The sequence below is a fragment of the Desmodus rotundus genome, chromosome 7 (assembly GCF_022682495.2).
Source record: "Desmodus rotundus isolate HL8 chromosome 7, HLdesRot8A.1, whole genome shotgun sequence".
In the NCBI taxonomy this organism is placed as follows: domain Eukaryota; kingdom Metazoa; phylum Chordata; class Mammalia; order Chiroptera; family Phyllostomidae; genus Desmodus; species Desmodus rotundus.
The window spans coordinates 127,962,990-127,978,489 of NC_071393.1; the positions used below are offsets into that span (position 1 = coordinate 127,962,990).

At 40.8% G+C, this 15,500-nt stretch overlaps 1 protein-coding gene across 1 annotated transcript in view; it reads right to left on the bottom strand.

Annotated features, from left to right (window-relative positions):
- RPS6KA5 (ribosomal protein S6 kinase A5) overlaps positions 1–15,500 on the bottom strand; it is a 123,144-nt gene that overhangs the window by 42,886 nt on the left and 64,758 nt on the right. The window contains exons 4-5 of the mRNA XM_024567755.4: positions 11,756–11,871; positions 9,270–9,377 (exon numbers count right to left, since the gene is read on the bottom strand). Coding sequence (XP_024423523.2) covers positions 9,270–9,377; positions 11,756–11,871 — 224 coding nt within the window. The remainder of the gene's footprint in view (positions 1–9,269; positions 9,378–11,755; positions 11,872–15,500) is intronic.

Here is a 15,500-nt window from a genome sequence, read left to right on the forward strand (position 1 = left end):
AAACTGGAGAGATCCTCAGGAAACGGACAAACCCACAACCATAATGGGTGTTTTAACACATCTCTTCTGTAGCTGACTGAGTGAGCAGGACAATAATTAGTGAAGCTACGGAAGATCTGCCTGATGTTAAAAAAATGTATAAAACTTTGTATCTGACAATTAGAGAATACATGGTCTTTTCAGATAAACATAGGCATTTACAGAAATTAACCATGTGATAGATCACAAAGCAAACCTCCAATACCACAAGAGTAAAACCATATATATTTTGTTCTCCAAACAGAAAGCAAAATTAGAGCTCAGTTACCAAGAGGTAACCAGAAAATCATGTTTTTGAAAAATAAAAAACCCATTTCCAGGTAATTCATGTCCCAATGGAAAAAACCCACAATGAATATTAGATTACTGGAATAAGTACAAACCCTATGTATCAGAACTTGTGAAATAGGTCTGAAGCTGTTCATAGAAACTGAGTTTTGTTTAAAAAGACTAAATATTAATGAGCTAGGTGTCCCACTCAAAAGTTTAGAAAATATGAAAAACTCACAGAAAGTAAAAGGAATGGAGAAATAAAGGAATAGCATGAAAGAAATAGAAAAAATTAGAGGCTTGGCAAAAGTTATTTATTGGAAGAGAATAATAAAATGAACAAATCTCTAGCAAATTGATCAAGAAGGAAAAAAAGTTAAAAATCAACAATAGTAATTTAAAAGAAAATATTACTATAATTAAAATAGAGATTAAAAAATAAGGAAATTTTATGAACATGATGCCAAAAATTTTAAAGAAAAAAAATAACATTTTCTGTAATCACTAACTTACCAAAATTGACTCATGAAGAAATCAAACAACTAAATATAACTACAAATTTTTACTTTATAGATGAGTGTGATTGACTTTTTGCAAATACCAATTTAATATTTTTAAAATATTTTAAGTGAATCTGTGAATTAGTGGAACTAATATGAAATAACATTCCTATACTTTGGCAAGAAAAACATAGTTATTCTAATTTTTGTAAATAGAAAGAAAAAGACCGGGAACCAAGATGGCGGCGTAGGTAGACACACTGCGCCTCCTCGCACAACCAGAACTGACAGAGAATCGAACAGCAAGGGGGACCAACACCAAGGAAACAGAAAATAATCATTCATCCAGACTGATAAACCGGACGAACGGCGGGCAGAGAAGCAGACCGCTGCGCAACCCAGGGCTCCAGCTCGGGGAAATAAAGCCTCAAACCTTTGATTGAAAACACCCGTGGGGGTTGGGGCGGCAGCAGGAGAGACTCCCAGCCTCACAGGAGAGGTTGTTGGAGAGACCCACAGGGGCCTAGAGTGTGCACAGGCCCACTTACTCGGGAACCAGCGCCAGAGGGGCCCAGTTTGATTGTGGGTAGCGGAGTGAAAAACTGGAATCCTGAGGAGAGTGAAGCGGGCGCCATTGCTCCCTCTCGGCCCCACCCCCACGTACAGCATCACAGCGCAGCCACCAGCATTACCCCGCCCCGGTGAACACCTAAGGCTCCGCCCCTTAAAGTAACAGATGCGCCAAGACAAACAAACAAAAAAAATGGCCCAAATGACAGAACACTTCAAAGCTCCAGAAAAAATACAACTAAGCGACGAAGAGATAGCCAACCTATCGGATGCACAGTTCAAAGCACTGGTTATCAATATGCTCACAGACTTGGTTGAATCTATTCGAAAAACAGATGAAAAAATGAAGCCTATGCTAACAGAAACAAAGGAAAATGTACAGGGAACCAATAGTGATGAGAAGGAAACTGGGACTCAAATCAATGGTATGGACCAGAAGGAAGAAACAAACATTCAACCAGAAAAGAATGAAGAAACAAGAACTTGGAAAAATGAGGAGAGGCTTAGGAACCTCCAGGACACCTTGAAACGTTCCAACATCCGAATTATAGGGGTGCCAGAAGGAGAAGAGGAAGAACAAAAAATTGAAAACTTATTTGAACAAATAATGGAGAACTTCCCCGATCTGGCAAAGGAAATAGACTTCCGGGAAGTCCAGGAAGCTCAGAGAGTCCCAAAGAAGCTGGACCCAAGGAGGAACACAACAAGACACATCATAATTACATTACCCAAGATTAAACGCAAGGACCTACGTCCAAGATTACTGTATCCAGCAAAGCTATCATTTAGAATGGAAGGGAGGATAAAGTGCTTCTCAGATAAGGTCAAGTTGAAGAGGCTCATCATCACCAAGCCCTTATTATATGAAATGTTAAAGGGAGTTACCTAAGAAAAAGATCAAAAATAGGAACAGTAAAAATGACACCAAACTCACAGTTACTAACGACCACACATAAAACAAAAACGAGAGCAAACTAGGCAAACAACTAGAACATGAGGGTTGTCAATAAGGGAGTGGGAGGGGGAGAAGGGGGTAAAGGTACAGAGAATAAGTAGCATAGATGATAGGTGGAAAATAGACAGGGGGAGGGTAAAAATAGTGTAGGAAATGTAGAAGCCAAAGAACTTATAAGTATGACCCATGGACATGAACTATGGGGGGGGAATGTGGGAGGGAGGGGGGTGGGCAGGATGGAGTGGAGTGGGGGGAGAAATGGGACAACTGTAATAGCATAATCAATAAATATATTTAAAAAAAATAGAAAGAAAAATTATGAAGTTAATAGAAATAAACCTAACAATATAATACATGAAGCATTATTAGAGAACAGAAAAGAGCAACAAAATAAATGGGAATATATAAATATTCATTTATGCAAATTCACTAATTGGAGGATTCAATATCCAAAGATTGCAGTTCTCTCCAAATTAACTTACAAATTCCATTCCACACTAACGTGGGGCAGCCGAAGACTGAGAACAGATAAGACAGGGAAGAGGGAGGGGAAGGTAAGGGGAAGGGAGAAAGGGGTAGTAAGATAAAGAGCAAGGGAAGAAAATTCTCACCTTTCCAGATTTGAGACTTACTGCAAAAGCATGGCCTTTAAGATTGTTGGTTTTGACTTAGGGAGATGCAAACAGACAAAAGGAACTGAATGAAGAACCTAGAAACATACTCACAAGCATGCGTAGGAATTTGGAATATGACAGGCTGCATTTCAAATGAATGGGGAAATGAATAACTGACTATTCAATGAATAGTTTCAGCCAATGGGGTTATCTCTATAAAAAAATAAAATAAGATCCCCACTTCATTTTACACACAAAAATTAATTCTTAGTAAATTAAGGATTCCAAAGTGTTAATTTTAAAAAAGAAAATAAAGAGAATATCTTAATACACTGAGATAGGAAGAGGTTTCATTTAAAAATATTTTACTCCTCAAGAACAAGAAAAACAGCCCTGAATTGTGTGGCTCAGTGGGTTGGGCATCATCCCGTAAACCGAAAGGTTGCAGGTTTGATTCCCAGTCAGGGCACATGCCTGGGTTGTGGGCCAGGTCCCTGGTTGGGGGTGTGTGAGAGGCAACTGATTGAGGTTTCTCTTACATATCAATGTTTCTTTCCCTCTCTTTCTCCCTCCCTTCCCCTAAAATAAATGAATAAAACATTTAAAAACAAATAAAGGCATATATGAAAAGCTCACTGCAAACATCATATTCGATGATGGAAAAACTGAAACCTTTTCCTCTAAGACCAGTAACAAGGTAAGGATGCTACCTCTCACCACTTCTACTCAACACAACACCAAAAGTCCTAGCCAAAGCAGTTAGGCAAGGAAAAGAAATAAAAAGCATCCAAATTAGGCCCTGACTGGGAGGGCTCAGTTGGTTGCGTGTCATCCCAGGAACCGACAGATCCTGGCTTTGCTCCTGGACAGGGCACATGCCTGGGCTGCAGATTCCGTCCCCTGGAGTGCATACCAAAGGCAACCAATCGATGTTGCTCTCTCACACTGATGTTTCTCACCCTCTCCTTCTCCCTCCCCTCCCTTCCCTGTAAAATCAAAAATAAAATAAAATATTTAAAATTGTCAAATTCATTGAAACAGAAAGTAGAATGGTAGTTGCCAGAGGATAGCAGGTGGAAAAAATGGTGAGTTGAGGTTCACTGGGTATAGAGTTTAGTTTTGGAAGAGGAAAAATTCCAGAGAACTGTTGTTGCACAATAATGTGAATATAATTAACACTACGGAACTATACACCTAAAAATGGTTAAGATGATAATTTTTATGTTATACCTATTTTACCACAAAGGCTTTGGCAAATGACTGAGAGGACTTATTTACAGAGACCTGAGAGGTTCCTCAGTAACACATGTAAGTGAAGGGAATCGTGAATATATGGTCACTAAGAATCAGGGATGGAGACAGAGGCACCAGCAGCACTGCCTTAGAGAACGATCTGATTCCTAATGCAAACGTGCCCTCCACGGACCCTGAAGCTCCCTCAGGCATCTTGAGAAACGTGCGTCGCAACAGCAGAATCCCGCACATACGGTTAACTAGGCATTTATCGGGGAAAACTGTAATTTACAACTTCCCTACAAATAAGAATATTAAGGGAGGATAATTTAAGATTCTCATTCATATATTTTAATTGGCTCACAGTAATCTGAACAGTGCCTCCTATATAAACTAGTGTTTACATAGTGCTTTACACTTTCATAAGCACTAGCTTACTGTGTCCATTTGACAATCTTCTAAACTAGATATGACAGACACTATTTTACTGATGAAGAAACTAAGACTGAGAGGGGTTAACGACCAAGCGACGTGCCCAATGTCGCACAGCCAGGAAGTGTAGCACCAAAAAGATCTCCCAACTTTATTATGTATTCTTTGCACTACACTAAAAGCCTCTTATATGTTAAAAAATTAGTTAGCGAATCACATTATCTAAACGGAGCATAGGTTGCATTTTTCTATCTTCTGGAAAGAGAAAACAGTCACAAATCCACAGACCTTTTCTTTTTAAGTACATCTACCAGGGCAGTGAGTTATAATTGACTTAGTGACCGGTGTTTTAAATGTCAAGGATGCTATTTTTCTTCTAGTTTTAGTTATCTACATGCAGGCTCATTTTAATAATGTTGGGAAAATTTTCAAGCACTCAGTGTTAAATTATGAAAACAGAGACCATATTTAAGTACACGGTAACTAATAATACATAAATGTATCATTTTGACACTATTTCTTTATGTATAGGTAAGAACAGATGCCCTTAACGTTTTTAAAGTCTTCAGTTAGAATCATATATCCAATACCTAGCAGATTCTCTGACTGACAGTAAGAACTCAACAGATGTTTGCTGAACAGTACTCTCAAAAAATCCGATGGACATATACTAGCCTGCAGATAGTTAGAAATATCTTCTTTCATTCCCAGAATCTCAAGGGATTTTTCAAACTCTGTGGTTACGAAAAGAACACATCTATAAAAGTATCAAATTTGTGGTGTTCCTTATCATATAAAAGATTTTTAAGGTTTCTAAAATAAATCAATTTTATTCTATATACAATCTAGTTTAGCAAAATGTAATCTAAAATAATTCATAATTAGATAAATAATGCATATTAAATAATCATATAACTATGTGATGAATACCTCCAGAACACAGGCCCATTAGGGCAAGGAATTTGCTTTGTTCACCACTCTATTTTAGGGTCTAGTGTAATACTTGGCACACAGTAGGTACTCAATAAATATTTGTTGAATTATTAAATTAACAAATATACAGAGATGAGTATTATACCATGAGTAGGAACTTCAAGCATACATGAAAATAACTTCCTGAAAATTAAATAAAAATATATTTCCCCAAGCAAACGAGGACAGAATTTGTAATACATAAAGTTGAGATATATCGAAAGAAGCAGGAGGGGGACATTAGTTCAGTTTTCAAATGTTGAACTTGAGAAGCCTATGAGAAAGTTGGGCGGAAACAGATAATGGGCATGTCTGGGTCTGGATCCCAGAAGAAAAGTCAGGAGTGGCCATATATTTGGGAATTGCCAGCACAGAGGGACAGAATGCACGTAAAACGGGAGGAGCACCTAGCACTGAACTGTGAGCAGCACAGGACTAAACGGCCAGGTGGAAGAGGAAAAGCCCAGGAAAACAGAGCGAGAAAGAAGGAGTGTCAAGGGAGTGTGGTGTCACAGGAGCCAAGGCAAGAGGCATTTTCCAGTCCAACACCACCAGCTGGCCAAGTAAGGTGAGGACCAAAAAGCTCCAAGATTGAAGTAAATTGCAGCCTTGGCAAGAACAGCTTTGGTCAGTTGGCAGGGGTACAAGCCAACTGGAGCCGACGCAGAAGTGAGAGACATGTGGGTCGGTAAGGAGAGTGTGTAAACCAATAGTGACAAAGGAGAACAACAGGACATTAGCTGGAAGGGAACACGGGATTCTGAGATTGTTCTTGTTTTTATCTATCTGGTTATTGGTCGGTCCATCCACCCAACTTGTTTCTCCATTAAAAAAATTTTTAAAGAGACTAGGCATACTAAAATAGTGACAGAAAGGGTCCAAGAGGAAGAAGTTGAAAAAGAGAGGTCAGTTAGAGAAAGAGACAGAGATATATAACTCCTCTGCAAACTGGAAACCAAGGAAGAAACTCCTTACAGTGCAGTTTAAACTGAAAACCGAGGAGGTACGATAGGAATGGATAAACAAGAAACTCATTCCAAGAGATGATGTTTCAATGTGAGTTGGGCTGAGAAGTGAAAGCAAAAAGAAATGAGAGCTGATCACAACACAAATTGTTTGGTGGGAGTATTTTCAAGGTAGAAAGGGTCTAGGCATGAAAACTGGCTAAGCAGGAAATGGGAGGGATCAGGAGCAACAGACCATTAGACAAAGTTTCCGGGGACCCAGAAAAGCTTCCCCAGCTCTGGGAGTTCTACGTGAATCCTCAAGTGACAGTGTGTTCTCCAGGACTAAGCGCTGGCTGGTCGTCTTGCAGGTAAAAGAGAGATGAACTGCAAAGCTTACTAACACGTGGCGACACATACCTCTGTCACTAAACGCAGTCAGATTGTATTCGGTGAATAGTAAGGGAATCTGTAAATGGCTTGCCCACTTCAGATAATCAAATCCCTGTATTTCATTTTTGCATCTAAATAACCAGGTGCTCAAAAACTACGGCCTCTGGTTAGAACGCCCTTCCTTGCCTTGAGGACTAGCTGTTGACAAGACTAGCAGAAAACACCGTCTCTCCTGTGAGGAGCAGCCTGGCTGATCTGGTCACACAGCATACCTGACTAATCAGTATGGAAACCCAACAACTCCGATCCATGTTTGATTTTTGTTTGTTTATTTTTGTTTTGGTTCCTAACATTTTGCTGCTCGCCAACATCTGCCACGTGATCGGACACACATGCCCATGAGTACGGGGTGTACTGAGTGAATCTTTTCAGTGTTGCACTACCAGAACCTAGCCTAACGTCTAGCGTGGAGAAGGCCCTCACCCACTGCTGATGGAGTGAACGGGCAAATGTATGAATGGTTCCATGGAGAGAGGAAGGTGAGCACCACATCTTTCTATGCAGGGGTCCTGTACATGCCAGGAACCCTTCACAGTCTGCTGAAGCTGGCAGACCCCTCCTCAGAACAGTGTTTTTAAAAATATAGTATGACTGAAGAAACTAAGTCTATTAAAGTACAGAGGAAATGAATTATATTGAAATCAAAATATAAAAAGAGATTGTGACATCATCACAAGCCATAGGTGGGCTTATCTTCTACATCCCTTGGACCTGTTCTTTGTCTGTCCTTCCAATCAAACCTCCTGTGCCCCACACCACCTGCCCCTCTGCTTTGAGGGGTATGTGAGGCTCCCAATGCCTGAGCCTCTGTGGGGGTCAGAGATGCAAAGTAGCCTGCTTTGGGGCTTCTCACACTACTGGTTTAGGGTTAAACTGTGATCAAGGAAGCTCACTGAAGCTGAAAACCAAGGAGAGAGAGAGAACAGGAATGGAGAGAAAAGAAACTCATTCCAAGAAAGATGACATTTTAATACACATGAATGTCAGCTACAATGAGTATTTCTGCTATCTATGTCTAAAATCTGGTTTGTATTTTCTTCCCTTCCTTTTGAGGGCATGTCTCTCCTACTCTTTTAACTGTTACTTGTAGTGGGGTTTGGTGACGAACCAACTGTTAACATTTAATCAATCACATTTTACTGAAGTTGCCACTAACACTTTTGCAAAGGAGAAAAAGTATTAAAAATCAAACTCTGAAGTAAATTTCTCCAAAATTCATCTAATCTACTTTATAACTATGGTTTTCGGTCAAAGATAATGTACTTTTATACCCACAGCTTCACGAAGGCAGGCACCTTCTATTTTACTCATCATCATATTACCTAGAACCTAGCATAACAAGTGGTCAACAGATATTCATGAAATAAGGAAGCTGAATGAATACAGATAAGGTTAAAAAATTGAGATGTTTGGTTTTTATAGTTTCAGCACTAATTCACCTAGGACTGCTTTGGCATATGACAAAAAGCTAATAATCAGAAACAGGGACACCTAATTTGGAACCCAAGAACGATATGTTTCATACAAAGTCCTTTACTTCAAAAATTTTACTGTGGTTCTGTACTCTGTATCAATAATTTCCCAGATGGAAATGAATTGGCATTCATATTTACTTAGTTATATTGAATAACTGGTAAGTATAAAAATATAATTTTATTACAACTGCTACATAAATAGTATTTAATTACGACTAACAGATGTACAATGTTAAATGTCATTAAATGCTTTCGTAGTATTAAACTAGTTCAATCAATATTAAAATGCAAAGTCTTCCATATTGAAAATCTGCACATTAGCAGATTTTAGTTCATATAAGCAAAACAAAACAGTAAGATTATTCAAGAATTAAGTCTAGTAGATTCTTATCATTCTTGTCAAGTGATCAAAGGACCATCACAACATGACATGTCCTACTTTGTAATCGTAATGTAAACTGTATATGCTTTGATTTCTAGTTTTCTACTGGCTACCACGTAAGCCATAATGCTAAAGCCCCCACTATGGGTTATTTAAAATAAAATTCTCAGTTACATTTTATGGGGAAAGTTAAATGCATAGTTTTGTTTTAAACTGGGGAATATTGACATATTTATCAATGGTTTATTGCAATTCTCACAGAATGGTTCCATCTTTACAGTCTCTCATGCCAAATGTTCCTCTAGGTAAATCTGCACAAAAATCCATAATCCATATGGTACTACCCGATTAAATGCTTATTCTGTAGCTAATTTTCATCATTGTTTATATTCTGTTATTACGAACTGTAAGTTAAAATTATAATACTCACTTCATCAGCCACAAACTCCTTACTCAGACCAAAATCTGTCAGCACCACGTGGCCATTAGAGTCAAGCAGAATATTCTCAAGCTTAATGTCACGGTATATAATTCCCAACTGTAAAAACAAATAAATATGCATTTAAAAATAACAATTTCCAAGAGTCTTTCATAAGTACCTTAAACACAAACCCAAAAGAGGCCGTCTGTTGTACAGCAGGCTATCGTGGGTCCTAGTCACTGAACGGGCAAACGTCTGTCTCCAGGCGCATCCGCTGGGTTCCCCGCCTCCCTCCAGCCAGGTCTTCCTTCTCTGTGCAAGGAGGGCCCACTCCTGTTGGGCCTGCTTCTCTGGGGTCTCCCTGACGACTGCTGCTTCTTCCTGTCTCTGTCCTCCTTCACAGACCCCATCCTCACTCCAGACGATCTTCAGGTGCCCTTGGCCAGTTCCTGTCCACCACTTCCCAGATGGCTTCCGTGTGGTTTCCACACCAACCAGGTCCCACAGCATTCATTTCTGTTTTTACTCCTACAGCAGTTCCCGACTGCCATTTTTGTCTCTTCTGGGAAACCCGGTGTTAACAAAACTGGATTTGTGTGACCCTTCTTTGTATTTCTCTTTCCGGGGCACTAGGATGAAGGGGAACTTAGCTGAGACCTGCTGGCTACGTTACTTTCACTCCCAGTCAAGTACATTTGCACCCGGTAGTCACCAGTTCTCCACTTCCGTTTCTGATCCTCCTGCTTCAGTAAGAACGAGTGTGCGTGGATTTTCCTTTCATAACCAGAGTTAAAGCTTTCACACCAACTAAAAACTGAATTTACTAAGCTTTCCTGTCAGAGCTTTGTATTTTGTTAGTCTTTACTCTGGGATTTAAGGGGATTCCCACCATTTCTATGCCATAAAAAACTACTTCCAACACCTCTAACGATAGAATGCAAAGACCTTTTCAGCCTATTCCTGGGCCCCACTTGGCTCATGTATAAAAAGATGTCCTCACTACTTTCCATCCCACAACATAATCATAAGCGTGAAACTTGTCACCACACCAACAATTCTGTCACAAGGAGCACCGATGTCTGTTCCCATCACCTCGGTTCAGCTCCCTCTCCCCTTGCTCCTAGCTCTCTTTCCCTCCGGGGCACTGCACTCCCGCCCCCAGAGCCTTCTCTCTTTCCCTCCTGCTCTTACAGATCTCTCATTTACTCCCCTTAAGGTTCCTATTCTGATCCCCTGTCCGCCTGCCGGTTCGCCTGCCGGTCTCATTCCCGTTCTGGGCTGGATCTGCCCTTTTCTAGATGCCCCATATCTTCTCCTGTATCTTCTCATCATTGTTCCTCTCCCACCCACTGTCTCCTAACTGTTGCCTTCTAACTTCCAGGCTCCTTCCTGCCTCTTCCCCTCATTTCTCTCTGTCCTGTTCTGCACTCCACAGTCAGCACTTTAATCTGTTTATCAGTAATCTAGGGCAGGACCTGAACACAGGACAAACAAAGCTTTCCAATTCGCCTGCATCAGCCCAACTTAGTGACTCAAGCTGGAGGGGTCTCTAGAGTCTCCCGGCTTTGGTAAAAGTGATTCTAGTGCTTTCTGTTCCTGAGGCACAAGCCTTGTCTACATAATGACTCTTCGCTTCTTACAATTATTTGCTTACAATAATGCTTCCTCATTAAGCTTAAAAAGAGTTGTTCTAGTCAAAGTTTCTTGGATCAAGATTAACAGCACCTGAAACAGTATTTTTTAAAGTTTAAATTGATTTCTATAGAGTTCAAACAGCCTCACAGACATGAATTTCATAGAAAGTCTCTAGTAACCGAGTTCATGCCACATGGAGGCAACGGAGGAGGGGAGGGAGTGAGAGAGGGTCTCAGGGACATCACAAACGGACCAGAGTGGGGGTGCGAGACAGCTGGGCAGCACAAGTGGATGCTTCTTTCAAAGTAATTCATAGTCTCCAACCCACTCAGAAAACACACCTTTGAAGACGTAAGGCAGTCTGCAACACAGTAAGTCACAATGAAGGAAATACACATTATATCTTCTGGTTTCATCTTAAAGGGTATTTTAAGAATGAAAAATTCATGGTAATAACTGTGTTTGGTGCCAGCTGGGTACTGGAAATAGCAGGGCGAACACTTTGTCAAGTACACGGCTGTCTAATCACTATGCTGCACTACTGAAACTAGTATAAAGTAATATTGAAGAATGTCAAATTTTCTTCTGATGACACTTTGTAATAAGCATTAGGGTTTTTTATGAAAAATAAATTAAAAATCGCTTGGGTTGTACATTTTAAATCTGCATCACAGGAGCTAATACAGAAAAGTTGGTTTTTAAAAAAGAGAACTGTGAAGTTGCAAAACTCGATCAGCTGTCTCCACGTGTGCTTCCGCAGTCTCCACCAAGTGACACGTGAAAACATTCTCTTTCAGTGACTCATGACTTTAGTTAGCAGCTTTTTCAGAAAACGAAATCGCAGGGGTGGAGCATCTTACCTTGTGGAGATGTTCCAGGGCGAGCACAATCTCTCCGGCGTAGACCTGCACCTCGGGCTCCGTGAAACGCTCTCTTTGAGAAAGATGAGTAAAAAGTTCTCCACCATTTATATAATCTAAAAATGAAATATATTTTTCTTTCTTTGACTTGTGCTCAAAAACTACAGGGAGAATTTCCTCTTAATCACTTTGGATTAACCATAAGGCATTGATTTTAATATACGTTTTTCTGGCACAATTCTTGGTATACAGTTTCATATGGAATATATTACTAAATTCATATAGTAATGACTACCCTAAATGCAATCAAATGAATTTGCATAGAGTATTGCCACTAAAACTATGACATGAATTCTGCATATATTTAAATACAGTTTCCAAAATACAGCATGTCAGAACCCTCTGCCGTCACCACCCAATATTTAACTTGCTGTGCAGTGCCCGGGCATCTGCCACTCAGTGACTGAAATAAAAAATGAACAGAACAAAACAAGACACAAAAGAAAATCCCATCTTTCTTTTTTAGCAGTCACTGTTTCTAAGCAGATTCCCTATTTTCCAGAATTTTCTATGCAACCTTCCAAGAATGTATGTTAGGTAGCAGGTAGCCATCCTGTTGCTCCTCAGAGCCCAAAAGAAAAAGTAGCACAGTGCGGCCAAATCAAAACACCCGAACCTAGAGGGCTTCCGTCTCCCTGGCAGTCGGCCCTATTTATTTCAACCCTATTTACTTCAAGAGGAAGGAGGAAATAAGAGACAAAAGGCTACAGTGAGAAATAAAGAAAACTGAGTGATAATAAAAAGCACCACACCATTATGTTCATAACTGGCTCTAATAAGACATTTACTGGTAAACCAATAATTTCATCAGAAACTAACCATTGCCACCTTAACACACGACAATGTATACCTAGAAAATAGTCACAGATGTAGTTTAAAGCTTTTCTCCTAAAAAAAAAAAAAATGAAAAGCATGTATCACAAGTATATCCATCTGTTGTGTTTACCACAATTTGATAAAAGAACAAAGCAAAGTCTTCATGAGCTCACAAATTTTTATCGTTTTAACTTCAAAGTCCCCATTTAAATTTAAATTCTACAAAGCAGATATAGCAGTGTTTAAATTCTACAAAGCAGATACAGCAGTGTTGGCTGGTTGTCTTGCAATGTATTTCACAAAGCACAGGCCAGCACAAAGCACTGCCCTTCTAAGGCTTCTGCATTTTGCGAAGGGATTTTAACTGTCCCTTAACACAAAGCTAATTATTAAAAAGGTATAAAGGAAAACAGCATTCCTGCAAACTAACAATGAGTTTTTTCCGACCTCTAAGTATTTACTTAAATCTAATGTATTTATGTATAAATACCAGTATTTATTTTGGATTCTGGGAATATGGTTCTTACTCCTAAGACAAGAGTTTTCTAGAATTTTAATGAACATCTTGTGGTGTTTATTGACCCAGTCCCTGTACTTCGGGAGGAAGTGAACTCTAACCTCTGTCTCTCTCCCCTGAGGCAGCAGCTGGAGAGACCTTTATTTGGCCCCTCCAGCGGGCTGCTTGAGCCCTCGCCGCGTGCACTCTGTTCAGGAGTCGGTCAGCACACGCAGGTTTCGGAACTACCTCACCTGTGGGTCCCCTCTTTCTAGAGCTCCCGTCCCCCTGATTTGCAGCCACTGCTAGCAACTCGAACTTGACTCCTCAGCCTTCTAAGACTGCCATTCCTGGACTATATTTTGACCAGTCATTTTGCATATCCTCGGAAAGAAATATTCTCAGTAGTTAAGAACAGTCTTTGACGTCATAACATGCAAAAATTCTAGGTATACTACCTATCAGTTGTGTGACTTGGAGCAAGTTGCTTAATCTCATTAAATCTAAAACCATATTTACAAAAAGTACATATTTTCCTAGGGTCTGTTCATTTCATTCAATAGATATTTGAGTCCGTATTATGTATCAGTCACTCCTCTAGGTCCTATACACATAGCACTGAACAGAACAGACAATAATCTCCTCCTAGCATAACCTGCGTTCCAGTGGGAAGAGAGCAACATAAATAAATGAGCTATTATTAATATGTGGGAAGATGATGATTACTACCCAGAAAACTCCAGCAGATACAGGCAGATAAGGAGTGTTAGGGTAGAAGTGAGGATGGCACTTTAATAAGGGTGGTCAGTTAATGGCCCAAGGTGACTTTTGAGCAAAGACTTTAGGAACGTAAAGACAAAAGCTAAGCTGTTTGAGGGAAGACTATTCATGGCAGAAGTAAAAGCAGGTGCAAAGACCCGGAGGCAGGAGAGGGGGCCTGGTAGACTTGAGACTCAGGAAGGAGGCTGGTGTGGCCAGAACGGTGATGAGGGAAAAGCAGTGGGAGAGCCCAGGCCACAGAAGCGAGGGGGTAAGGGCACTGGGGCAGCCCGGGCAGGTCCTTGCAGCCACTGTGGGGGGCCGCTCTGTATGTGGTGCACCGCACACCCTACCGTATTCCGAGCGAACAGGGCCCCGCATGGGCAGCACAGAGCTTCCGCCATTACAAGGGTTCCATCTTTTCCTCTGAATGAAATGGGAAACCTTTGGAGGATTCTGAGTTGAATAGCGGTACAAGACTTGCATTTTAAGAGGGACGATGACTCTGACCGCCACGCGGAGAACAGTGAGGGTGGAAGTCAGGAGCTCCTGTGCAATGCACAAGGTGAGAGATGATGGTGGCTAGGATGGTGACAGCAGGGCGGTGGCAGGATCCAGTGCCACCTGTGCTTCTGAGGAGATGGGAGCTGGAGCTGCCTGCAGTGGGGAAGGCTGCAGAAGAGTGGGTTTGAAAGGGGCAATCCGGAGTACACTTGTGGCTACGAGGACTACATTGTGTCTGACAAGTAGTGAAAGCTCGGTAAGTGGTAGTTATTATCATTATCTTGAATTATATGTTCTGAGACTGTAAAGAGGTTCAAGAGAGCCCCACCAGAACCTTTTCAAAGGAAGAGGAAGATAGATTTTTTTATGGCCAGTTTTAGAGCATTTAAAAGGCTTCATGAACCATCCTGGACGTGCTCCATGTAAATTCTTTGAAATTATTTCATTTTTTTTGAGTTTGTGTAGCAAATGTGCCTTCTTCTGAGACAAGAGGGTCCACAGCTTTTATCGGATTCCCCAAGGAGTTGTAAGCCAAAATAGTTTAAGGAACATCACCCTAAATATGGCATTATACATTTGAATGGAAAAGTTCCTTTCAAATTTCCTTACAAACAAACTGCTGAGTGCTGAGTGCTGACTGCCAGCACAGGGGAAACATCTGAGAGTAGCTCCCACCACAGCTCCCCAGCACCATGAACTTGACCGGCACAGCACGCACGCCCAGCACCAGCTTCTCCTGGGCACTCAGCTCACTGCTCCCAGGTGCCAGCCCTGGCTCGGCACAAGTGTCCTGGAGCTTACTTGTATTTTGGAGTGGACTGGGGACGTTCAGAAGCTTAGAAAGTGAAATGGAGCAAGGGGTCCCATTCTCACCAAGACCTGTGAACGCGGAGGACGGGCTGGAATTGCCTTCTGGTGTCTTTACACCTCTGTGTTTGTCTAGACATCCAGCGACTCTGTTAGGGGAAGGCTGGGGCTTGTCCTAGGAACTAGAAACATCTTAGCCCGGCAGTGAAACAGCAAATAAAACAACAAAATTTAGACACGGCTATAGGGATATTATTGCATTTGAGTTGAATTATACAAATGTTATTCCCTTGAAAGAGAACA